This window comes from Mangifera indica, chromosome 6 (assembly GCF_011075055.1).
Source record: "Mangifera indica cultivar Alphonso chromosome 6, CATAS_Mindica_2.1, whole genome shotgun sequence".
In the NCBI taxonomy this organism is placed as follows: Eukaryota; Viridiplantae; Streptophyta; class Magnoliopsida; order Sapindales; family Anacardiaceae; genus Mangifera; species Mangifera indica.
The window spans coordinates 6,040,562-6,068,250 of NC_058142.1; the positions used below are offsets into that span (position 1 = coordinate 6,040,562).

The 27,689-nt window shown below is 33.1% G+C and overlaps 1 protein-coding gene and 1 pseudogene across 1 annotated transcript; both read left to right on the forward strand.

Annotated features, from left to right (window-relative positions):
* The first annotated feature begins 3,705 nt into the window (after positions 1-3,705).
* On the forward strand, positions 3,706-11,072 carry LOC123219268 (annotated as a pseudogene).
* A 9,364-nt stretch (positions 11,073-20,436) lies between these two features.
* LOC123219267 (pleiotropic drug resistance protein 1-like) lies at positions 20,437-27,373 on the forward strand. Its single transcript, XM_044641114.1, has 24 exons — positions 20,437-20,951; positions 21,252-21,372; positions 21,467-21,555; positions 21,647-21,731; positions 21,827-21,986; positions 22,076-22,152; positions 22,333-22,386; positions 22,473-22,563; positions 22,644-22,945; positions 23,019-23,300; positions 23,383-23,699; positions 23,777-23,937; positions 24,022-24,125; positions 24,207-24,366; positions 24,445-24,543; positions 24,641-24,747; positions 24,847-25,179; positions 25,263-25,553; positions 25,628-25,711; positions 25,813-25,946; positions 26,029-26,256; positions 26,362-26,533; positions 26,650-26,904; positions 26,985-27,373. Exons 1-24 carry the CDS (start codon positions 20,620-20,622, stop codon positions 27,240-27,242), a joined length of 4,296 nt encoding a protein of 1,431 aa, XP_044497049.1. The 5' UTR covers positions 20,437-20,619; the 3' UTR covers positions 27,243-27,373.
* The last annotated feature ends 316 nt before the right edge of the window (positions 27,374-27,689 follow it).

The following is a 27,689-nucleotide window of genomic DNA, read 5'->3' on the forward strand; positions in this document are numbered from 1 at the left end:
ATCCTACGATAGAAAAGGTTTTATTTGCCTCCTTAATCCTAACAAATTTCAATTTGCACCCTCTAAACCATAATAATTTTCATTTGCCCCCCTAAACCTCATAATTCAATATGCCCCCTAACCCTAAAAATTTTAATTTGCCACCCCTAAACCTATAAAATACAATATGCCTGCCTAAACATAAAAAATTACAATTTGCCCCTTATCACAAGTTATCACAAGATGATATTGTTTAAAAAAACAACAATTCTCCCCCACCCTCAATAGCGAAATATCACAAGGAATCACTATTTAACAAATCACATTTCCTTCCTATCATGAGTTATCATAAGGGTATATACTATCTAAAAAATCCTTTTCTCCTCTTTATCGTGAATTGCCCAACAACCTCGTCATGGATTTATCCAACTCACAATATGCGAGGTGGATAAATTCATCGCAAGACAACCTCACCAACACACAAGGTCAAATTTTCTGACGACCCAAATTGCATTTTCCGACTCTCATTTCAACATCAAACAAATTTATGTCTATTCTAACATAAAAACCCTGAAGAAATTAATTCAAAACACATAAGAATTGACTCAAAAAATTCATTGTTCATATCAAAAACCCTAACTCTAAAATGTGAAAAATCTTCATCCAATCAATAAATTATCAACATCAAAATGGTTGAAAGTTGATGAAGAATGATATACTAACCTCGATGCTCATTTCAGTTGCCAAAAACCTAGAAAAACTTGCCAAAAAAATCATGCTTTGTGACAAAGAAAATACAACACATGTATCTCGAGATTCAAAACGAAATGCAACAATGCTTTCATTTTGAATCTCGCGTGCTTTTAAGTAAATATATATAGGGATAGTCCAATCATTTTGTGTTATTGGGACATTTTTGCTTAATTTTGTATATGTTAGGACATTTAATTTAATATCCCATTATATTTGACCTCTAAACTCAAATTTCATGCTCTTCCCAGAATCCAAATCACATGAAATCTCTAGCTTACATAAGAACCCACCATTGTTGAAACTTAAAACATAATTAATGTAACATTATAAGAAAATATGGCAGAATCAAATTGGGTTGCATTTTAATATTTATGATTCATCCAAGTTTCAAAAGTATAGCTTTTGTTTTAAAATATGAATCACAATTTTATGGCGGACGAGCTAACATTGTTTTTGAACAAGGTTTTCCATGTTTTAATCAAAACCAATTATTTCACACAAAACAAATGAGTTATGCTCCCAATGACTATTCTTTTCCAACTGTTGATGGTTTTTTAATTCCTTTTTTTGACTCATCCCCGTCCTCCGGTCTGTCTGTATCCATTAACTGTTGATGGTTTTCGTATATTTTTTTGTGACTCTTCCCCTTCAATTGTTGAGTCTAATAATGTCTGCATTCGGATCTCAGCATGACATTCTAGAACCTGATCTCGACGACTACTTGGAAATTTCAACATTAAAACGGGGCTTCCAGTGTGGACATTTTCATCAATCCTTTCAAGTCCTCGTCAAAGGAAGAGTTCAATTGGTGCATCCATCGATTCTAGATTATGTTGAAATTCTGAGTAGTACTATTTATATCCAATTTAGATACACAAATAAATATATATTTATTTATGTTATCATATGATTAAGTGTTACTTTATTTTTAATTCAAACAGTAATATTATATATATCAACTTTAAATATATAATTGTATATATACTTCCATGCATTATCACATAATTCAGTATCATTTTGTCTTTAATTTAAAATCATCTAATTATGTAATAACACATATAAGTTTATACATATTTTTGTATTCAAAGTAGGGTATGTATAATTTTATTGTAATTCAAAATAATTCAATCATATGATAAATACATATGAAATATGTATTTATTTGTGTATCTAACATATTTCATTAATCTTTTTTTAGTTTCTCGTCCAAGAAAGAGAGGTAGTAAAATCTCTAATACAATGAATAAGTTTTTTTTTTTTAATAATAATTATAGGATCAATTACTGAACACAAAATTTTATTTGTTAATACTGATTAATTCAACTCTGATAAACAATCTATTTCGAGAAGGGTTCTTGTCAGGAAAAAAAAGAAAAAGCATGTTCTATTTACTTGATAACATTTGAGTTTATAAGGTCACCATCTTAGTCCAACAGAATAAGAAAAAATCAGTATATACAGAATGAAAAATTATCTTTATATATTTTTACTGCAGTAATTAGGTAAAAACAAGGATGATTTGTTTTAGATTTGATTAAACCAAACATGGAGGTTAAAATGTCGTTTTATTCAATTAAATAAGTGATTAAGATGCATTATTGCACCAAATGACATCTTTTTCTTTACAAAAGCCTCCATCGGAATGGATTCAATGCTTTTGTTAAGAAACACTTGATTTGGATATTAATTTATCATTATGATTTCTACAAAGTATGAAACAATAATGTAGTTTTGGATTCTTACTTTATCATATTGTATTCGTGAAAATGACTCTAACAACTTTATAATAATTTATTATTTTTGATAATCTTTAGTAAAATTGTATTTTAGGTAAGTTTATGCACCGCATCTATGTGGGGACATTATAAATATGATAAAGATGTGATATAAATAGTTAAACTTTTGGTTTTATTTGCAAAAATACTAAAATCACGGAGAACAACTATTTTCCCGTCCGAACAATATCAAAATGATAAATTCTTATCTTTGAAATCGGAAAATAATATTTTTTTTCACATTCCGTTAAAAAACAGACACGTATTATTTTTAATAATCAAAGGATATATACATCAATTAGTAAAATATATAAATATTATTGGATTAACATACCTTTAGCTCTTAACTACAAACAAATTATTTCTTCCACTAACTTCTATTATTTAGACTTTTATATTCAATTGGAAAAAAAATTAAAACTTTAACCTTAACTCCAACCAATCTCAAATCTAAAATCTCGCCTATTATAATTGAAATTAAAATTAGAATCACATCATATTTGCACCATATGGTGTGATTTCGTCAAAATTGCAATATATAAGTGTGATTCCAATTTGATTTGTAATATATTAATACAATTTCGATTGAATCATACTATTCATGTGTGAGTTTGACTAGAGTCCATACCATTTTGATATTGCACTTCCAATTGGGATTACACTAATCCAATGCAATTCCAATTGTGGTCGGCGAATGTTTTAGGTTATAAAATAATTTTTTTTTTTAAAAAATAGGGATAAAAATATATTTAATATATATTGAAATTTATGAGGGGTGTTTTTGTCTTTTTAAATTGTTTATCCTAAAATTTAAGTAATTTCACTAACATTGTTTGACAACATGTGGGAAAACTGTCATTTCAACGTCAAGCATGAAAACTTGGTAATTTAATGTAGTATGGGTGAAAAATAGTTTTCTCTCCTAAAAATAGTAATAAAATTTTGTTACCTTTAACAGTAAATATTTACGAGAGTGTGTGTGGATCGAACATAAAAGGGTTTTTTCAAGATGGTTTGCTCTACTCCCTGTAGTTATTTATTGGTAACTTTAAGAATTTGTTCTGAAAAAATATAAATAGTGTTTACGAAAGTGATTATCTTCTGGAAGACCCTACTTTGATGAGATGCCTAGAAAATAGGTTGGATTTTACCGAGAGCGAAGAGAATTTGAAATAAAAACAGTCAGCTGGCCAATCAGGCCATAGAGATTCGGTTCTTTATATTACCGCGCCCGTTGTTTATTCACATCTCAGTTCACACTGTGAACGGTGATGCTACTTTATAAAGAGATCGTCACAAAAACTTTGCATGCAATAAGATTTTTGCATTGTGATGTTTTGCAAAGAGCAACCCACTTCGGTTCTTCGGTTGATTTTCTTATTGGATTAAAAAGAAGGAGAAGAAGAAGAGACGAGGTTCAAAATTGTTGAGGGCTGAGAGGTTCAACAATGGACATGGGGGATATTTACAGAGCGGGAAGTAGTTTACGTGGAGGAGGAAGTAATTCGTTCTGGAGAAACGGCAACACCCTGGACGTGTTTTCGAGGTCTTCAAGGGGAGAAGATGATGAAGAGGCCTTAAAGTGGGCTGCACTAGAGAAATTGCCAACTTTTGATCGTTTGAGAAAAGGCATACTGACAACTCCAGGAGTTGGTCCTAGTGAAATCGATATTCACAATCTTGGATTTCGTGAAAAGCAGCAGTTGATTGAAAGGTTGGTGAAAGTTGCTGAAACTGATAACGAGAAGTTCCTCCTGAAGCTTAAGGACCGCATCGATAGGCAAGAATTTTCTCCTTGTTCATTAAATCTTTGTGATTTTTCTTTATAAAGAATTTAGTATTGATTTTCTTTGTTTTATTCAGAGTTGGAATTGAGCTTCCGAAAATTGAGGTTCGATTTGAGCATGTGAACGTGGAGGGAGAAACATATGTGGGAAGTAGAGCTTTGCCTTCATTCATTAACTTCTTTTACAACGTAATTGAGGTAAAAGGCTAGAGATATTATATGAATCATTAATATTATAGAATTATTTATCTATCTTTTTTCTAGTTAAGTTTTCACTGAAATTTCACTTTCTTTGTGAATTGGTTTGAAGGATTTCTTGACTTCAGCAAATATTCTTAAAAGCAGAAAGAAACATTTGCAAATTCTTAAGGATGTCAGTGGAATTATTAGGCCAGGAAGGTGAGTACACAGAGCAGAATTATACTATTTTGGAATATTTGCGAACCCATTTCTCATTTTGTAAACTTCTTTGTTGCAGAATGACATTGCTTTTGGGCCCTCCAGCCTCCGGAAAGACAACCCTACTGTTAGCTTTGGCTGGGAAGCTTGATTCCAGTCTACAGGTGAATTTTTATGGTAATCAAAGATTTTTTTTCATATGTTGACTATATGGTTAATATTTCTAATTTGAGAAGTGAATTGTCCCTGAAGAGTTCTGGTAGAGTGACATATAATGGGCACGAGATGGATGAGTTTGTCCCCCAGAGAACTGCTGCTTATATTGGTCAACATGATGTGCATATCGGAGAAATGACTGTGAGGGAAACCTTGGCCTTCTCTGCAAGATTCCAGGGGGTCGGAACCCGTTACGGTTAGTTGATGGATTAATTTCTTCTTTCCAACTTTGATGGTTTTTAATTAGTTTTAGCATAACTGATTACTGCTTCTGTGAATATGAAAGATATGTTGTCCGAGTTGTCCAGAAGAGAAAAAGCAGCAAATATTAAGCCTGACCCTGATATTGATGTCTTCATGAAGGTGAGAGAATCTGAAATTTGTTTCAGATAATATATGTGGGTTTTTGGTTCGAAGTTATTCCTGATTCAGGTGTTCATTAAAATTGGGGATCAATTCAATCCTTCTATGTAGACTAATTACCTGAATAAGTCTTGATATTTTGTGCTTAGTTAGTTGCACTCAAGGTGATTGAGTAAATATTTTTCTTGGTCAATTTTAATGTCACAGGCTGCAGTAACTCCTGGCGAAGAAGCTAGTGTGGTTACTGATTATATTCTAAAGGTAATTACAATTTGGATTATGATCACTCAAGAACAAGTGAATTTCAAGAGTATAATTGCTTTCCCTCTTAAATTTACAGATTTTAGGACTGGAAGTCTGTGCTGATACCTTGGTGGGTGATGAAATGGTTAGAGGCATCTCAGGAGGACAAAAGAAACGGGTTACAACTGGTGATCCCTACAATTTCTTAATTCATTTAAATTGAATACACACATAACAATTTATCCTTGTCCATTTCAATTAAAGCATATAAAAATTTTTGGTTCTTTAATCGTAGGTGAAATGCTTGTCGGACCAGCTAATGCTCTGTTCATGGATGAGATATCTACTGGTTTGGACAGTTCAACAACTTTCCAAATTGTGAATTGTATAAGGCAAATCATTCACATCATTGATGGAACAGCTTTGATCTCTCTCCTCCAGCCAGCACCAGAGACATATGATCTCTTCGATGACATTATCGTTCTATCTGAAGGTCAAATTGTCTACCAGGGTCCTCGTGAACATGTTCTGGAGTTTTTCGAATCCATAGGGTTCAAATGTCCAGAAAGGAAAGGCGTAGCTGACTTCTTACAAGAAGTATGTGCTAACGGGGGTCTTTTTAAGTGTTTGTTTCCTTTATTTATATACAACTGGACATGTAAAGTGTCATATTGGATCTTCATTAATATTAAAGGATTTCAGGTGACATCAAGGAAAGATCAGCAGCAGTATTGGACAAGTAAAGATGAGCCTTACAGGTTTATAACAGTAAAGGAATTCTCTGATGCATTTCAATCATTCCATGTGGGTCGGAAACTTGGTGATGACCTTGGAACTCCATTTGATAAGAGGAAGAGCCACCCTGCAGCTTTGACTACCAAAGCATATGGTGTCAACAAGATGGAATTGTTTAAAGCTTGCTTCTCTAGAGAATTTTTGCTGATGAAGAGGAACTCATTTGTTTACTACTTCAAGCTTGGTCAAGTGGGCATTACTATTTGATTTTTTATTGTAGTCTTTCATTTATGTGATAAAAATTAATACTGATTTTTTTCCCTGCAACTAGCTTTCGGTAATGGCATGTGTTGCTATGACATTGTTCTTCCGAACCAAGATGCACAGAGATACAGATGTAGATGGAATAATTTACACTGGTGCCCTTTTCTTCGCGGCTATGATGATTATGTTTAATGGAATGTCAGAGATTTCCATGACTATAGTAAAGCTTCCTGTTTTTTACAAGCAAAGAGATCTCCGATTCTATCCTTCATGGGCGTATGCACTTCCAACATGGATTCTCAAGATACCAGTCGCATTTGTAGAGGCGGCTGTTTGGGCATTCATAACCTATTATGTAATAGGATTTGAACCCAATGTTGGAAGGTAACAAAATAAAGAAATTAAAAAATTTGGCTTGGAAGAAAAAATTGGGCCCTACACATTTGCTCTATAAATTCAACTGTTTTAAGGTGTTCTACTTGTTGCAGGTTTGCAAAGCAATTCATCTTGCTTGTATTTCTAAACCAAATGGCTTCTGGATTGTTCCGACTCATTGCAGCAGCAGGCAGGACCATGGTCATTGCTAATACATACGGTTCATATTCATTGCTGTTGCTTGTTGCATTGGGTGGCTTCATTATTTCACGAAGTAAGAGAAGAACACATATATATTTGAAAGATGCCAAATCTTTCTCGAATCTTTATGTAAAATTTCCCTTTTTTCTGTTTTCTTGTTTGATAAAACAGAGGATGTTAAGGACTGGTGGATATGGGCTTATTGGTGTTCGCCTTTGATGTATGCGCAAAACGCACTGGTCGTGAATGAGTTTCTTGGACATGGCTGGAAAAAGGTAATGTCAAGAATGACCTGTGGGCGTTTCAGCATTTGTCATCTGATAATCTTATGATTCCTGAAATTTTTTTGTATTCTGAAGATTGTGCCAACATATTCAACGGAGCCACTTGGAGTTGCAGTTATGAAGTCTCGAGGGTTCTTCCCATATTCATATTGGTATTGGATAGGAGCAGGGGCTTTGCTTGGTTTTACGCTGCTGTTCAATTTCGGCTACACTTTGGCTCTCACTTTTCTCAACCGTGAGTATCTTTGCTATTTTCACTTTGATTCCTTTTGAAAAGATAGAGACAGTGTTCTAATTTGGGCAAAATATGCACAGCATTCGGTAAGCCTCAGGCTGTTTTGCCAGTGGAATCTGAAAGTAATGAACATGATAACAGAAGTGGAGGAGCCATTCAGTTAACGACCAATGCAAGTAGCTTTAGTCATAGCCCTCACTCAGGTGATTAATTTCATTTGTAATGTTGCTGTTATTTAGTACATAAATCATTTTTCTTACTTAGATTTTAATTATAATTATGTATCAATCACAGAGACAACTGAACAGTCAGATCATCAGAAGAAAAAAGGAATGGTTCTTCCATTTCAACCGCATTCCATAACATTTGATGAAATCTCATACTCGGTTGACATGCCGAAGGTAATCTTTAGTTTTTCAAATTTTCCATATATCCAAATGTTGAGATGGTATATGGTTGCAATACAATTTAGTCCAGACTAGATGGCTATTGATTTTAATGAAACTATGCAGGAAATGACATTTCAAGGGCTTGTAGAAGACAAATTACTGCTTCTGAATGGTTTGAGTGGTGCTTTCAGACCTGGTGTTCTAACAGCTTTGATGGGTGTTAGTGGTGCTGGTAAAACCACTCTGATGGATGTATTGGCTGGTAGGAAAACTGGCGGATACATTGAGGGGACAATCACAATTTCTGGGTACCCAAAGAAGCAAGAGACATTTGCTCGTATTTCAGGATACTGTGAGCAAAATGATATCCACTCTCCTTATGTAACAGTTCATGAATCTTTGGTCTACTCAGCCTGGCTCCGATTGCCCCCTGAAGTCGACTCCGAAACTAGAAAGGTGGGTAAGGAAAACCTCAGTGTTTCAGGTGCATTTCATTTTTTCTCTTTGTTCTAGTTAAGTTCAAACAAACTGAGTCTGATTGAAGCAGTTAATGTTGTATACATTGTATAAATTTACGTTTACCTGTGGTTTGCAGATGTTCATTGAGGAAGTCATGGAGCTTGTGGAATTAAATACATTGGACAAGGACTAGTTGGTTTGCCTGGTATCAACGGTCTGTCAACTGAGCAGCGCAAGAGGCTTACCATAGCAGTTGAGCTTGTGGCAAACCCTTCAATCATATTTATGGATGAACCAACTTCAGGTCTAGACGCACGAGCTGCTGCCATTGTTATGAGAACAGTCAGGAACACAGTGGACACAGGAAGAACGGTGGTGTGCACCATTCATCAGCCAAGCATTGACATATTCGAAGCCTTTGATGAGGTGAGAAATCTCAATATAGGAGGCTCAGATTTTGTTTCTGCAAGCATGATACTAATTTAAACACTGCACTGCAGCTATTTCTACTGAAGCGGGGAGGACAAGCCATATATGCTGGGCCGTTGGGTCGCCACTCTAGTCTTCTTATAAAGTATTTCGAGGTTTGAACATTAACAAATTACAGAGAATGAAATTTAACTTCAGAATACATTATGAAACTTAAGGCAAGTGCATTCCTATTCTGTAGGGAATTCAAGGAGTTCCTAAGATTAAAGATGGTCACAATCCAGCTGCTTGGATGCTAGAAGTCACCACTGAATCACAAGAAATAGCTTTGGGGGTTGATTTTGCTGAAATTTTCAAAATCTCAGAACTATATCAGTAAGTTCATGTTAATAAACCACCATACATCACCATTCTCCCAAAACATAACTGTTTTCTACTGTTATTGGCTTAATTTCATAGCTGATTTTTTTGTCATTGTGTTTCAGGAGAAACAAATCACTCATTAGGGATTTAAGCAGGCCTGCTCCAGGTTCAAAGGACCTGTATTTCCCTACTCGATACTCCCAATCTTTTTTCACCCAATGTTTGGCTTGCTTATGGAAACAACGTTGGTCATACTGGCGGAACACATCTTACACTGCCGTCCGATTTCTATTCACTTTCTTCATAGCTTTGACATTTGGGACAATGTTTTGGGACATGGGCACCAAAACGTGAGTTACAAGTTGCCACTAGAATATCAACACATTACATTCAAACACAATTTTGAGAAATATGGTTTCCTCTGCCTTTTAATCTAAACATTTTAAATGATATCTAGGAGCAAACGACAAGATCTGTTTAATGCAATGGGTTCCATCTATGCGGCTGTTCTCTTCCTTGGTGTACAAAATGCCACAGCTGTGCAGCCAATAGTGTCTGTTGAAAGGACAGTATTTTACAGAGAAAAAGCAGCTGGAATGTATTCGGCAATGTCTTATGCCTTTGCACAAGTAAGTATTTTTCCCATGTTACATCCTTGATATTTACATATAGAACTCTTTGTCAATTTCACATTGGAGTTTAAAATTTTTTTTGTCTCTTCATCCAGGTTGTGGTTGAGATTCCTTATATATTTGCTCAGTGTGTAGTCTATGGCATTATAGTCTATGCAATGATCCAATTTGACTGGGATGCAGGCAAATTCTTTTGGTATTTTTTCCACATGTTCCTTTGTTTAATGTACTTCACCTTCTATGGCATGATGGCTGTCGCCATGACACCAAACCAGCACATCGCTGCTGTGGTCGCCTTCTCCCTTTACTCAATATGGAGCCTCTTTTCCGGATTTATCGTGCCAAGAACTGTAAGCCAAATTCCTGCCTTCATTCAAATGTTACATTCTTAAACTCATACAATATTGCATATCTAATGATCAATTAATTGAGTTTTATTTTGGAAATTGTGTGATCACAGAGAATTCCAGTATGGTGGAGGTGGTACTTCTGGGGGTGCCCAATTTCTTGGACGTTATACGGTTTGGTTGCATCACAGTTTGGAGATATAGAGGATAAACTTGACACCGGTGAAACAGTGAAGCAATTTTTGGATGATTATTTTGGTTATAAGCATGATTTTCTGGGAGTTGTTGTTGTTGGTGTTATCGTCTTCACTGTGCTTTTTGCATTTGCCTTTGCTCTAGGAATTAAGATGTTAAATTTCCAGAAGAGATAGATATTCTGCCTTATTATCCTCTTCAGTGTGCTCTATGCATTAATCATTGCTCAAGAGATTATGATATTAAATTTCCAGAAGAGATTAAAAAATTTGTCCAGAAAGGTGAATGCCTGCTCATCAACGGTTGCTGCAGTGTATCGAGCTGTCCAGCCTTTGGAAAATCGACATAATGCTGCATGGATAAGCAACAAGACCTTTTCTGCTGAGGGACTTTGGAAGTGTTCCAGTGGACAAACTCTACATGGTTGGTTGCCTTGGACTAGTTGATGCAGATGGGACTAGCTGTGATGCTTGAATCTGTTTGTATGTTCCTATGTCGTTTTCCATTAGGAGACAAAGCATAATCACTGGCAGTTTTTCTAGCAATAAGAGCAGCGCATTCTCTCTTCTCCGGATTTTAACACTCTAATCTCAATCTCTTGTATTTTTAGTCAGTTGTTTTACATCAAGCATAATTTGGATTCTGTTCCATTCATGTCCCCTTTCATTCTAGGCCTCTTAAGCTCTCAGCTACAAACTTGCTCCTTGTAATGGCATCATTTCCATTAATAAGACTCCTTCAAAAAGTGTTCAGAAATTTTGAAGGACTTGGATAGTGAAATTTGGCAAAGTATTTGATTATTAGATTCATCAAATTGAGAATATGTTTGTATTTGTATAAATTTGGCTGTCTTTTCCATGTGTGAGATTGTTGTCTCAAAGATTGAAGGTATAAACTTAGTTGTATCATGCAAAATTTAAATTTATCGGCTTTGATATGAGCAAACGCAGTGAAAAAATTATTATCCTCTGCTAAACTCTATATATTGAACTTCAAATTAGAAAATGAATACGTCATACGTTTATCAATAAAATTATACGCACTAATTTTAAATACACAAATAGATATATATTCTATATATGTCATTATACAATTAGATTATTTTAAATTAATGATACAGTGATACTTAATCACATGATGATATATAAAAGTATATATCAATTTATATATTCAAAGTAGATATACATAGTATTACTCTAAGTTTATTGTATAAATCTTAGAAAATGAATGAGTTAAGATTAAATGGAGCCAATTTGAACAATGAATATGTTAAGATCTTAGAAAATTAAATTATGAGTTATATAAAATATTCATTACATAAAAATACTGATACATTTGTCTAACCCGTGAGAGATAGGATGATGACTAAAATTGGGTCAAAAATTAAATTTAGGGAGGAGGTGATTTTTTTTTTAACAAAGATCTATTTGTGTTGATTAAACGGATAAATTCATAATCAATAATTAAATTCATAATTATTATATTAAATAAGTTAAAATTTCATGAACGAGAGTAAATTTTTCAATGATAAAATTGTAACAAAAAAGTAGGAAAATGAAAAGCCTATTTTATATAAACAATCATCATCTTTATCTATCTCAATTAACAATTTGTTAATAAAGAAACATACCCAGTTGACTAGTTCTTACATTTCGAACACTTTTTGGGTGGTCTTAAAAAACGAAGAGTTAAGTTAAGGTCATTAATTATTCGTCTTCCTTTGTTTAATATCAGAAATCAACACTTTAGGTAATCTGTATTTTAAGATTCTCATAAGCCTCAAGCATCTGATTGCAAAGAAAGGATTTGAAAATTGCCCCTTTAATTGTAAGTGTAAAATAGACTTTTTTTTTTATAATTATAATTTCATCTATACATGGAGGGGTTTTTACATTTAGATAAGTGAAGGGAGGCCCTTGTGTCTATTTCTCACTTAGAGGCTGATTGGTTGGAGGAAAATGAAAAATTATTTTCATAATCTATCTTTTAATACTTAGATTATTTTGTTTTGTTTGTTAGTAATACGATAATATTCTATTATCAATAATAATGTAGCAAGAAATATAAAAAATAATCTGATTACAGATTGAATTTATTATAATTCTATCATTATTTATTATTTTTTAAAGAAAAAAATACCTTTTGAATTAATATAATAAATAATATGAAAAATACTTTAAAATAATTATATCCAATAACATTTAATAAAAATAAATTTTGGTATTATTTTATTATATTTAACTAAAGATAATAATTATTTATACGTATCAATATTTATCAAATATAGAAATAATTTATATAAGTAATTTTCTAGGTAATCAATATTGCTGATAATATTTCATTTATAGTAATAAAATGTTACTTAAACTAAACACACTTTTACAGTTAGAGTTTTCAGCTCTTTTTCAATTTTATCAAACTTCTTCGATCTGAATTTTAAGTTAAATTTACATGTTATTTATGTATCATATTACCATAATTTAATCCTCAAACATACTCTAATTTTTGTTATACATAAGAGGATTAGTATGTTGAATATCACGTTAATACAATCATTTTGAGGTTTCAAGGAATGCAGCATGACCAAAAGGAATCCACTCTTTGAGCGAGTGCCAGCTCTTAAAAAAGAAAAACTAAGAAGAAAATTGGAGTAGAGAAAGGAATTGAAACATAGAGAAAAGAGAGAATATAGAGAGCAAGAGTATTCTGTATTCTTCTTACATGTCAAACAAAATACGAAAACAAGTTATATATAACTCTACTAACATGATAACCCACCGTAACAACTAAAGATGATAATTTCAAACAAAATGAGATAAAACTCATAAATTATATTTACTCTCATCCCTAACGAAATAAATATTTTTTATCTAACAAAATCATTGAGCCACATAGGTCGTTTTCCGGTTTTCTTTGAGCCACAGTTTGTCTATACTTCTTAAGTCCTTTCATGAACCTCAACTTTTGTCCATTCTCTACATTCTGTTGCTTTCCATCAACGTCCTCCGAGAGTATAAGCTTGATTGTACCACACTTCCACTATAGGGATTTTAAAGCAATTCGCTTTTCTATAGTGATATATTTATGATTTTTTTTTTTTTTTGTGATCATGATGAAGTTGGTTAGTCAAAAGAAGAATATTACGTAAGAAATTTTTATATGATTAACTTTGAAAAATTCTTCAAGAGATGTGATCATTTTGACCCATCACCTTTCTATTTTCTAGTTCACAAATTTTTTACCCATTTAGATTAATACCTTTTTAAACCCCTAAAAGAAACAACAACGGTGATCATTTGTACGGTACCATTATTCTGATGATCCTTCTATTCTATAACATAAACTATCTTAATTTATTCTAAATCCTACCTTGAATAAAATCATATTATATTTTCCATCATTCTCATTCTCATTACAACCAAATAAAATTATATTCATATACCTTTTTTAACTCCATTGATTGATAAGTAAACCTAATTGGGGTTCTATTCACCGCAAGCAATCAGGTATCGTAGATGTTGTGAATAAAATTACGTTATCAAAGTGATTTGATATGTTATTTGAAAGTTTATATCAATCGTTACATTATTAATATTTCTGAATAAATTTTGGCCAAGGTACAATATGTACACCAAAATTACCATTTGTAAGTCTTTATATGATCTTCAATTTATATAACAAGTGATAAAATTATATGTATTTTATATATTGAATATAATAAAGTTCTAATCCAATGAATCTAAATAAATTTTGTTTTTCAAAATAGTAAGAAATGATAGTCATCCTAAAGGTATAAGATAGAATTGAAATGTCATGTCATGGCTCTTCCCACTATTTATATATAAAAAGTCTTATATTTGGATTGATCTATACTGACTGGTGTCATATAATAATTAATAGTCTTTGTAATGTGATTTATCCGAAAAGGAATATCACCACACATCTTCGAAGAACTATGGGATAATAGTTTGTACAATAATAAAATTATATATATATTTTTTTTATATATAATTTAAGTATGTAGATAATATATTATCATATATTGAATAATTAAAATTAAAAATAAATTAATATTTAATTATATAATAATATATAATATGTATATATAATATTGTTTTATATTCATACGATAGTGAAAGCACGTGAAATGAAATAGTCTAAGTTGGGTCCAGCAATTTTAGTTTATGTAACTTTTTTTTTTGGGAATCGGATCAATTGGGGACTGCCATTCATACGATCATATCATGAAGAAATGAAATGCGATTATATCTCATTTTTCTATATTAATTATTATAAGAGTGAACTCTAAAAATATTTTTAAAATTATTTGACAATATTATAATCAATCAAAATAAACTAGCCTTTAGTAGCCATGAGACCCTTCAAAGCTCACAAAAATATATAAAAATATTGATCTCCGAATCACATGAAATCTCTTACATGCAAAGCAGGACCCTGGTTGAAACATAATCAATACGACAGAAGAAAAAAGATAAGGCTGAATCAAAGCAAGTTGCGTTTTAATCTTTGGGATGTATCAAAACTTCAAAAGTAATACCTTTTTTATTTTAATTTACAGTCCACAACTTTATATTAAAAACTCAACATAATTTGGTCCACTATTGCCTAGCTGAAATGACTGTTAAAAAATGTTTTGCAGAAACGTTTTCCATAGTTGAAACCATTTCTTGCACATAAATGAATTTCTTGCTTACAAATGAGTTCCTTTCCTAATGAAAGGAAAAGGATGGAGCCAACCCTACTTCTAGAAGTTGAGTGAAAGTGGAAAGCATTTCAATTATGTATGAAACTGTAAAATCAACACTTTGCACAAATTTTTTTTTTAACGACATTCTAGATGGATTTATATTTTCTTTACCATCATCAATTACCGTAAAATAATATTTTTTTATTTAATCTTTTAGTGTTGACCACATAATAAAAAATAGTTCAATTTTTTTTTTCTTTTATAAAAGGGCCAAATGACTCTGCCCACCCAAGGTTTGGTGAAAACTCACTTCTCACCCTTTAATTATTGAAAATTTAAATATCCACCCATCTGTTAAATTTCATTGTTACTGTTAGAGGTAAAATTGTTATTTAATAAAAATATTTTAAAAACTAAAAATTTATTGTATTTCCTTCCTGGGTTTAAAAAGTTAACAAATACCCCCACCCAAAGTTTGAAAAATAAACTTTTCCTCCTAGAGTTTTTCCAACCATCATTGTCGACGTCTGATGGCAACGTCGACTGCGTTCTCTTTCCCTCCTGTTCTATTCTTAGCCATCACCGACTCATGAAAGCAATCGATACAGGCATGTCTTTGTCTTCATATGAAGACACTATTCATCTTTGTCTGAGAGACAATGATGACATGTCATTTATGTCGAATCATGTCTTCATTGGAAGACAAACGATTTGTCTTTGTCGACCAATAATGGTTGAAAATGAAAAGCAGCCTAGAGAGAAGCCAGGAGGGGCAAAAAGGCTATCGTCTCCGACCACCTACAATGTGCTGGAAAAACCCTAAAGGAAATGAAGTTTTTCAAACTTTAAGTAGGGAGAATTCATTAGTTTTTAAGCCTAGGGTAGAAATATGATAGATATTTAGTTTTTTTAAATATTTTTGTTAAATAATAGTTTTATCCTTAATAGTAACAATAAAATTTAATAAACGGGAGTATTTAGATTTTTTATAGTTATCGGATAAAAAATTAAATTTGCACCAAACTTTAGGTGGGAAATAGTGATTTGGCCTTATAAAAGATATGAAGACCGACATTAGAGTCTGTATAAGCGTATAAATAATTTGTTTGGATGCTTGCATATGTGATAAGCATATAAATATGAAGACCAGGAATATTTAAATGTTTATATATAATAAAGTTACTCACTTTACGTTCTATGTTATGTGACAAATCATCAACATATTTAATAAATTTGTAAAATATTGATTAAATAAATAAATTATGATTTGAAAAAAGATAATTGAGTTGTATTTGAAAAAAGATAGTAAGCATCTATTTTGCACACAACGTGACAAACCCTAAAGCGAAAAAGATAATTGAGTTGTATTTGAAAAAAAAAAAGTTTCGGTCTCACAAGTCAAACCAATGAATTGTCTTGAATGAATAAAAAAACTAAAGCTGAACACCAATTTTCTTTTTTATAACAAAAAAAAATCTCACTTAAATCAAATCGTTTTTTTAAGTTGAATTGACATAATCAATTTATAATTATATTTAAAATTTTATTTTTTTATCACTTAAATTACTTTTTAAAAATGACACCGAGATTTATACTGATTGAATTACTAATAAGGTATAATCTGCATCTACTAAAAAGTTAGAAGGTTTTATTAATAATCAATGGAGTGATACGGCCAGAAAAACCAGAAATAGAGAACCTTCGCCCTAATTTTCTTCCTGTCTATCTTTTTGGTTTTATTAATAATCAATGGAGTGACACGGCCCGAAAAACCAGAAATAGAGAACCTTCACCTTAATTTTCTTCTTGTCTATTTTTTATGTATATCCCTCATTCATGTGCAACTTTCTGTAGCTTCAAAACAACGTCTGGTAGCCCTAGTTTTTTCCCCATTTGCTTCGCCAATAATCATGTGCCGTGGCCTATCTCATCAGTTAATAAGAAAGCATATCTTGATTACGATATATTTACAAATACATCGCTATAAAACATAGGACAGGCAAATAATATAATACGGATATCACCGCTTTTATCACACGATTGTAACTGAAAAATATTATGGTGACTTTAATATCAATGATATGAATTTTGAGAAAATCACACTTAAAAATTAATTATTGAGATTAAAGAGTTCAATATCATATAAATGTCACATTAGAAACTCAAACTTTTCAAAAATCATTCTTTCGGATGTTAAGAAAATCCAAATCTCATACCTTACATATGAGATATCAAAAATTTTATACTTAAATAACTTTCATAACTCAAATCTAATAATATACATGTATGTTCTTGAAAGCATATAAGGGGCAGAATTTGTTGTGGGAGAAGTGATTTAGGGTTTGTACGTGGTTATCAAAAGGTTGCATTATTTTCCAACTGTATCCACAAACTGTTGCTCTTTTTCTTCATTGATGAAAGAATTGCCAGCACACAAGGTTTCCTTTTTCTCTCTTTCTGATGCAAAAATTGACATTTCAAAGCATATACTTACTGTCAGGATTACCACTCAGATTTGACATTCTAGAACATCACGTCGAAGTCAAAGAGATTGACTTTGTGCATGCATCTAGAATCTAGATTAACTGTATGTTAGATCACGTTGAATGCCATTAATACGACATTATATTTACTAATATCATGATATAAACCCTATATAAGTTTCACTTCAATATGAAAATTTTCATATCAGTATTCAGTTCAAAGAAAGAGTTTTTTTTTTTAATTTTTGTAATCAGAAATTCATTCATATTAATTAAATAAGTAAATCTGTAATACAGTGATTGAATTTATAACCATTATATCAAGTAAGTTAATATTTCACAAACGTAATAGAATTTCAAATCCACATTTTTTCTCTAAAAATTATAATATTTCATCAGTTTTATTAACCCTTAAAGACCAAAAAAAGAGTTAGTGTGAATACATCTGCAAGGTTTAATTTCTCCCATGTGAGATCTCTTAAAAAATAAAAAAATTTTAAGAAAGAGTTTCACAAGGTTAATGTGAATACATCTGTTTTTTTTTTTTTTTAAGTTCTTCTAGATTTCAATTCAAAGAAAGAGTTTCTTCTTTTTTTGTAATAAGAGATTTGTTCATATTAGTTGGACAAAAAATCTATAGCACAATGATCGAATCTATAAAAATTACATATTAGTAAATTAAGATTTCGAAAAATGTGGTAAAGATTCGAATCAGATTTTTTTTGTAAAAATTCTAATATTTATCAGTTTTTTTTAATTTTAAAGGTTAAAAAAAGAGTTAATGTGAATACATTTATAGGGTTTAATTTCTCCCATGTGAGATCTCTTAATAGTAACTCACATTTTGACCAAAAACTACTAATCTAAGGTTTTCCATAATTTCATAAGAAAAAGTTTGATATTATCAACAAGGTCTATTGTAAAAATGAATAGAATGGATTGAAGAGATGTTAACATTATTAATGAAAAAATTAAAAAGGTTTATTAATTATTTAATTGACAATGTAAATATTATTATGTTATATACGATAATTAAATTACTCAGCTTTAGTAAGTGATAAGGACGCATTTATTGCACCAATTGTGTTGTGGCAGCCTTTTCTTTTACGACTTTGCAATTGAGGGACACAAACGATTTCAATATTACAAAAGCCACTGAATTTGAATATAAACTATAACACATTTTAAATGCATAAAATAGATATATAAATGATATATTATTATAAAATTTGATAATATTAAATTAAAAATAAAATAATACTCAATTATATAATGATATATCATCTGTGTATTTATTTTGAATACTCAAAATATATACATACAATATTACTATGTATATATATGGTATTTTTCTAGAAATAATGACAAATGTATCTTGCTGTAATACATTTTAAACGTGGAAAATTATTCTAGCAAGTATAACTTTGAGCACCTGGGGAAAGAATTCATTTACGTATAAAGGATAATGAACAAATTAAATAATTAAATGAGACTAGAATTACCTATTTGAATTCAACACTCTCGGGTTCAAGAACTAATGGAGAAGAGATTTTAATTTTAATTACTTTTCATTTGCAGGTAATATCACAATACTTGAGATCCAAAGTATTGATAAGGGATTATTATTAGAGATGACAATTTTGGTTCGAATTTAGAATTTTCGATCGTAATGAGAAAAGAATTCTTCGATAGAAACGAAGACAAAGATGAAAAATATCTCAGTAATCGGGGATAAATATACATGTATCACCTCCTCACCCCGCTCAACCCCTATCCTTGTCCCTATCTCCATCCCCATCTTCTTTCCCGTCTATTTATATTAATATTTTTACTTAAAATACTAACATATCATTATAGTTTTAGATTATTTATATTTTTTAAATTTATTAATATTTTTATTATGCATATCAAGATAGTTAATATATGATATTTGTGACATTTAAAATAGTGGGTTCATTCTAATTTTAGTTAATTTTAATATCTGAGATATTTATATTGTATTTAGGGGTACGAGAAGAAGATTTTTCTTTACGAAGAGACGATAAAGAATCACTGTCATCCCTATAATGGGAATGAGAATTGATATCCCCTGCTGGAATGAAAATATAAAGCAAGATCTTTTCTCTGATACCATCTGTAATTATAGGAGAATCTTTTTGTCCCTAATTTTTTGATTACATTTAACATTATTTTAATTCCATCTTTGTATTAAATCAGCTTCTTACTCAAATTAGATATAATACAATTTGGTGAATGTCATACCACATCTCTCGAAATCTCCATTTTCACAACCACATAAACTTGGAATAAAATCTACAAAGTGCTAAACATATTTCCATATGTTTAAACGAAGGGAGAGATTTTTATTTTTTCTAAAAAATAAAAAAAAAAATTATTTAAATTAAACTGTCATATTAATGTTAAATCAATCACATTAAAAAAGTGAAACTTCAAATTTAATGAGTGATTGCATAACCAATTATACCACTTAAGTAAAAGGTTTAATAATAAAATGTTTTACAAGGGAAGGGGATTCGATGATCTAAATCTTGAATCACAAACTTAGGGAAGCAAAAGAAAAGTCGAATATTATGGGCCAAAGAGAGTTTTTAAGTTTTTTTAATACTTGTAAAATTTAAAATTTTTAACAAAAACAAAACTTTTTGTCAGCCAGCCATGCAGGCCATGGAGGTTCGTAATTATTATCACTGCGCTCCACTGTTCATTTACATCTTTAATTTATTAATTAAAATCTCACTTTAAACGATGAACAATAAATAATGGTACTTTATAAAGAGATCGTCACAAAAACGTTGCATGCGCTATAAAGATTTTTGCACTGTAATGTTTTTCAAGCAGCTCCCCTCTTCGGTTGTTCGATAACTTTTCTTCTTGAAGTTGAACATCCTGGTGGGTTGGGAGATTTTTCAAACAGCTCCCCTCTTCGGTTCTTTGATAACTTTTCTTCTTGAAGTTGAACATTTTGGTGGGTTTGGAGCTTCAGCAATGGATAGAGGAGATATTTACGGAGCGGGTAGTAGTTTACGTGCGGGAGGAAGTAATTCCTTCTGGAGAGGCGGCAACACCATGGACGTTTTCTCGAGGTCTTCAAGAGGAGAAGACGATGAAGAGGCCTTAAAATGGGCTGCATTAGAGAAATTGCCAACTTTTGATCGCCTGAGAAAAGGGATATTGAGAACCGCAGGAGGTGTTCCTAGTGAAATTGATATACACAGTCTTGGATTTCATGACAAGCAGCAGTTGATTGAACGGTTGGTGAAGATTGCTGAAACTGATAATGAGCAGTTCCTCTTGAAGCTCAAGAACCGCATCGATAAGTAAAATTTTCTTCTTCTTTCGTAGTTCCATTTCTTTGTGAGTTTCCTTTACGATCCATCCCAACCTCCCTTATTCTATAACATCTGAGCATTCTTACCGGACTCAGAACCGAAATTCCTCCTACAAAACTGTTTTGTTGTAAAACTAAGTATTGTTATAGAAGTTTCTAAAAAATTTTATAGGATGCATCTTGGTCTCTTGAGGACCATAAGAGTGCTCAGATGTTATAGGATAAGGGAGTTCGGGACGGTCCTGTCAATAGCTCTATTAATTCTGGTTGTTATGACTTTCGTAATCAGAGTTGGAATTGAGCTTCCGAAAATTGAGGTAAGATTTGAGCATGTGAACGTGGAGGGACAAACATATGTGGGAAGTAGAGCTTTGCCTTCATTCATTAACTTCTTTCATAACATAATTGAGGTATTATTAATATTGAATTTAATTATGTTGTTTTTTAATTTCTGGTTTAAGTTTTAACCAACATGTTACTTCTGTTTGTGAATTTGGTTTAAAGGGTTTCTTGACTTTTGCAAAAATTCTCAAAAATGGAAAGAAACATTTGCAAATTCTTCAAGATGTCAGTGGGATCATCAGGCCAGGAAGGTGAGTTCTGAGAACTAAATTACAGTTAAATTATCTTTCTCGAATGCAGATTTTGAATATATGGGGATTATTCATTTCTCAATTGTTGCAGAATGACATTGCTTTTGGGCCCTCCAGCCTCTGGAAAGACAACCCTACTGTTAGCTTTGGCTGGGAAGCTTGATTCCAGTCTACAGGTGAATAATTATAGTAATTAAAGCTTGCATTCTTTAGCAGATGTTGATTATTTTGGTTAATATTTTTAATTTGAGAGGTGAATTATCTTCTTCAGAGTTCTGGTAGGGTGACTTATAATGGGCACGAGATGCATGAGTTTGTACCCCAGAGAACTGCTGCTTACATTGGTCAAAATGATGTGCATATAGGAGAAATGACTGTGAGGGAAACCTTGGCCTTCTCTGCAAGATGCCAGGGGGTGGGAACCCGTTACGGTTAGTTGATGGATTGATGTCTTCTTCCCAATTTTGGTGGCTTTTAATTAATTTTAGCTTAACTGATTGCCCTTTTTGTGAAAATGAAGAGATGTTGTCCGAGTTGTCAAGAAGAGAAAAAGCAGCCAATATTAAGCCTGACCCTGATATTGATGTCTACATGAAGGTGACAGAAGCTGATATTTTTGCCAGATGTGTAGCATTTATCGTATTGCATTACAATGAAACAGTGATGAAATATAATGATCAAATCATTCTCTGGATTAGTCTATATATATTGTGCTCAGTTTGTTGCACTCAAGGCGATTGAGTTTCTTATATTTCTCGGTCAATTCTACTGTCACAGGCAGCAGCAACCGCTGGGGAAGAAGCCAGCGTGGTCACTGATTATATTCTGAAGGTAATTAACATCATGATCAAAGCAATTTAACCTATGGAACCATTATCAATCAGAGATGATAATTTATTTCCCTCTTAAATTTACAGATTTTAGGACTGGAAGTCTGTGCTGATACCTTGGTAGGGGATGAAATGTTTAGAGGTATCTCGGGAGGACAAAAGAAGAGAGTTACAACTGGTTAATTACTAAACTTCCTTAATTCATTTAAGTTGTACACACAGAAGCACATTAACATTTTCTAAAGCGGATTACTTCAGGTGAAATGCTTGTTGGGCCGGCGAATGCACTGTTCATGGATGAGATATCTACTGGCTTGGACAGTTCAACAACTTTCCAAATTGTGAATTGTATAAGGCAAACCATTCACATCATGGATGGAACCGCTCTGATCTCTCTCCTTCAGCCAGCACCAGAGACATATGATCTCTTCGATGACATTATCCTTCTATCTGAAGGGCAAATTGTCTACCAGGGTCCTCGTGAACATGTTCTGGAGTTTTTCGAATCCACGGGGTTCAAATGTCCAGAAAGGAAAGGCGTGGCTGACTTCTTGCAAGAAGTATGTGCTAACGGAGGCTCTTTAAGGGCTTAGTGTCATGTTGAATTTTTCATTAATATTTAAAATGTTTCAGGTGACATCAAGGAAAGATCAGCAGCAGTATTGGTTTAACAAAGAAGAGCCATACAGGTTCATAACAGTGAAGGAATTTTCTGATGCATATCAATCTTTCCATGTGGGTCGAAAACTTGGTGATGAGCTTGGAACACCATTTGATAAGACGAAAAGCCACCCTGCAGCTTTGACAACCAAGACATATGGTGTCAACAAGAAGGAATTGTTGAAAGCTTGCATCTCTAGAGAATATTTGTTGATGAAGAGGAACTCATTTGTTTACTACTTCAAGCTTGGCCAAGTGGGTGTTACTATTTGATTTTCCATTTTAGTCATTTATTCAATTGACAATCATTAACACAGATTTTTTCCCCTGCACCTAGCTTGTGGTAATGGCATTTGTTGCTATGACACTGTTCTTCCGAACCAAGATGCACAGAGATTCATATACAGATGGAATGATCTACACTGGTGCCTGTTTCTTCACGGCTATGATGATTATGTTCAATGGAATGTCGGAGATTTCTATGACCATAGTGAAGCTTCCTGTTTTCTACAAGCAAAGGGATCTGCGATTCTATCCTTCATGGGCGTATGCTCTTCCATCATGGATCCTCAAGATACCTGTCGCTTTTGTAGAGGCTGGTGTTTGGGTATTCTTAACCTATTATGTAATAGGATTTGAGTCTAATGTTGGAAGGTAAGAAAATAAAGGTTATATTTTACACATTTGTTCTAGAAATTCAACTGTCTTGAAAGGCGATGTACTTGTTGCAGGTTTGCAAAGCAATTCTTATTGCTTTTCATTGTCAACCAAATGGCTTCTGGATTGTTCAGACTGATTGCAGCAGCAGGCAGAACAATGGTCATCGCTAATACATATGGTTCATATGTATTGCTGCTGCTTTTTGCATTGGGTGGCTTCATCATTTCACGAAGTAAGTACACATATATTCTTAAAAGAAGCTTAATCATTCTCAAACCTTAATGGAACATTTCCTTTCTCTTGTTTGATAACACAGAGGATGTTAAGGACTGGTGGATATGGGCTTATTGGTGTTCACCTTTGATGTATGCACAGAATGCTCTCGTTGTTAATGAGTTCCTTGGACATGGTTGGAAAAAGGTAATGTTAAAACTAACTTGTTGGCATTTGTGTTTTGTCATCTGATAATCTTCTGATTGCTGAAATTTTTGTATACTGAAGATTGTGCCAAGTTTTTCAATGGAACCACTGGGAGTTGGAGTTATGAAGTCTCGAGGGTTCTTCCCATATTCATATTGGTACTGGATTGGAGTAGGAGCTATGGTTGGTTTTACCCTGCTGTTCAATTTTGGCTACACCTTGGCTCTCACTTTTCTCAACCGTGAGTATCTTGACTATGGTCACTTTGATTCCTTCTGAGAAGACAGACCATGTTCTAATTGGTGCAAAAACTGTGCAGCATTCGGTAAGCCCCAGGCTGTTTTGCCAGAGGAGTCTCAGAGTAATGAACATAAAAACAGAAACCATACAAGTAGTTCTAGTGACAGACCTCAATCAGGTGATTAAACTCATTGGTAATGTGTGTGTTTTGTGTGTCAAATTTCTTACTAACACTTTTGATGATATATAAATTATAATTGATACATCAATTGCAGGCACAGCTTCACAGTCAAACCATCAAAAGAAAAGAGGAATGATTCTTCCATTTGAACCACATTCAATCACCTTCGATGAAATTAAGTACTCAGTTGACATGCCAAAGGTGGGATTAAGTTTTACAAATTTCCCTTATGAGGGTATATGGTTACTATGCTATTTAGTCCTGGAATGATGCCTATTTGTTCTTTATGAAACTATGCAGGAAATGAAACTGCAAGGGGTTGTTGAAGACAAATTGCGGCTTCTGAATGGATTGAGTGGTGCTTTCAGGCCTGGTGTACTTACAGCTTTGATGGGTGTTAGTGGCGCTGGTAAAACCACTCTGATGGATGTATTGGCTGGAAGGAAAACTGGTGGATACATTGAGGGGACAATCACAATTTCTGGGTACCCGAAGAAGCAAGAGACATTTGCTCGTATTTCAGGATACTGTGAGCAAAATGATATCCACTCTCCTTTTGTAACAGTACATGAATCACTGATCTATTCAGCTTGGCTTCGATTACCCCCGGAAGTTGACTATGAAACTAGAAAGGTTGGTAAATAAATCCTCTTTGTTCCAAGGTTTATTTTCACATTTCTCTTAGTTATTGATGCACATTTACCTGTGGGTTGTAGATGTTCATTGAGGAAGTCATGGAGCTTGTGGAATTAAATACATTGAGACAAGGACTAGTTGGTTTGCCTGGTATAGACGGTTTGTCAACTGAGCAGCGCAAGAGGCTCACCATTGCAGTAGAGCTTGTGGCAAACCCTTCAATCATATTTATGGATGAACCAACTTCAGGTCTAGACGCACGAGCTGCTGCCATTGTTATGAGAACAGTTAGGAACACAGTGGACACAGGAAGAACGGTGGTGTGCACCATTCATCAGCCAAGCATTGACATATTCGAAGCCTTTGATGAGGTAAGAAGTCTTAATATAGAAGGTTCAGATTTTGTTTCTGCAAGCATGATACTAATTTACACACTGCACTGCAGCTATTTCTACTGAAGCGTGGGGGACAAGCCATATATGCTGGGCCGTTGGGTCGCTACTCTAGTCTTCTTATAAAGTATTTCGAGGTATGATATGGCGAATGACATTCACAAATTACAAAGAATGGATATTTAAGTTCAAATTACATCATAAAACTTGCTAAGGCAAGTGCATTCCTATTCTGTAGGGAATTCAAGGAGTTCCTAAGATTAAAGATGGTTACAATCCAGCAACTTGGATGTTGGAAGTCACCAGTGAATCACAAGAAATATCTTTGGGGGTTGATTTTGCTGAAATTTTCAAAAACTCAGAACTGTATCAGTGAGTTCATCGGCACCACTATTACTGCTTTTCTATCATTGTCAGCTTAAATCTATATATGATTGGAGTCATTATTTCTCAGGAGAAACAAAGCACTCATCAGGGATTTAAGCAAGCCTGTTCCAGGTTCAAAGGACTTATATTTCGCTACTCAATACTCCCGATCTTTCATAACCCAATGTATGGCATGCTTATGGAAACAACGGTGGTCATACTGGCGGAATACGTCATACACAGCCGTCAGATTTTTGTTCACCTTCTTCATAGCTGTGACATTTGGGACAATGTTCTGGGACTTGGGCACCAAAACGTGAGTTACAAGTAACAACTGGAATATAACTATATGACATTCGAACTTAATAATTCATAGTAATATAGTTTCTTCTGCCTATTAATCTCATGTTTCGACATTTAGGGACAAACGACAAGATCTTTTCAATGCAATGGGTTCCATATATGCGGCTGTTCTTTTTCTTGGTGTCCAGAATGCCACAGCCGTGCAGCCGGTAGTGGCTGTTGAAAGGACAGTGTTTTACAGAGAAAAAGCAGCTGGACTGTATTCACCAATGGCATTTGCCTTTGCACAAGTAAATATTTTTCCCATGTAGCATTCTTGACATTTATATATATATATATATATATATATATATATATATATATATATCACATTGGAATTTAACATTTTTGTTGTGTATTCATCCAGGTTGTAGTTGAGATTCCTTACATATTTGCTCAATCTGTAGTCTATGGCATTCTGGTGTATGCAATGATAGCATTCGACTGGGATGCCGGCAAATTCTTCTGGTATTTTTTCCTCATGTTTGTATCTTTAATGTACTTCACCTTCTATGGCATGATGGCTGTGGCCATGACACCAAACCACCACATAGCTGCTGTGGTCGCCTTCTCCTTTTATGAGTTGTGGAACCTCTTTTCTGGATTCATCGTCCCAAGACCTGTAAGTTCCAGATTCCCACCTTCGTTCAAATGTTACATATCCAATCATAAATTAACTTCCTTTGATTTGGGCAATTACAGAGAATTCCTATATGGTGGCGATGGTACTTTTGGGGATGCCCGATTTCCTGGACAATATACGGGTTGGTGGCATCACAATTCGGACAAATAGAGGATATTCTTGACAATGGTCAAACAGTGAAGCAATTTTTGGATGATTATTTTGGTTACAAGCATGATTTTCTGGGCGCAGTTGCAGTTGTTGTTGTTCTATTCACTGTGCTCTTTGCATTTATCTTTGCTCTGGGGATTAAGATATTAAATTTCCAGAAGAGATAGAAATTTTGTGTTGCTTTTTTGCTCTCAATTATTAAACTTGTATTTTGCCAATTATTTATATATATATATATGTAAGTGTGTGTGAGACATCTGATTAATGTTGTATTACGTAAGTGTTTGATTGTTATTTCTATTCATCCAATCAAATTTTCTTAAAAAATAACCAATTATTTTTTTCATTATTTGACAGCAAATTTCTTACTGGCTTCTTACTTGGGCCAGACTTTGTGTACATGGTGGGCTTACTAGATTTTGAACTGGGCTTGGGTCGGGCTCGGCCTAGCTGCGTCCAATACAAAATTAGAGTAAAAATAATATAGTATTTAAAGATAAATAATTGGTGTAGAGAAAATAGTGAGCGAACAGAAGATAAAAAACGGTGTGATGGGAACATCGATCAACCCATAAAAATGTAATTAAATAAAATTAATTAACTAAAATACTTTA

Excerpts from the sequence above, each read along its gene's own strand:
- LOC123219267 (XM_044641114.1), top strand. The coding sequence starts at position 20,620 with ATGGATAGAGGAGATATTTACGGAGCGGGTAGTAGTTTACGTGCGGGA. Across the intron at positions 21,732-21,826 it reads AGCTTGATTCCAGTCTACAG|AGTTCTGGTAGGGTGACTTA; the intron begins GTGAATAATTAT and ends TATCTTCTTCAG. Across the intron at positions 26,534-26,649 it reads TGGCATTTGCCTTTGCACAA|GTTGTAGTTGAGATTCCTTA; the intron begins GTAAATATTTTT and ends GTATTCATCCAG.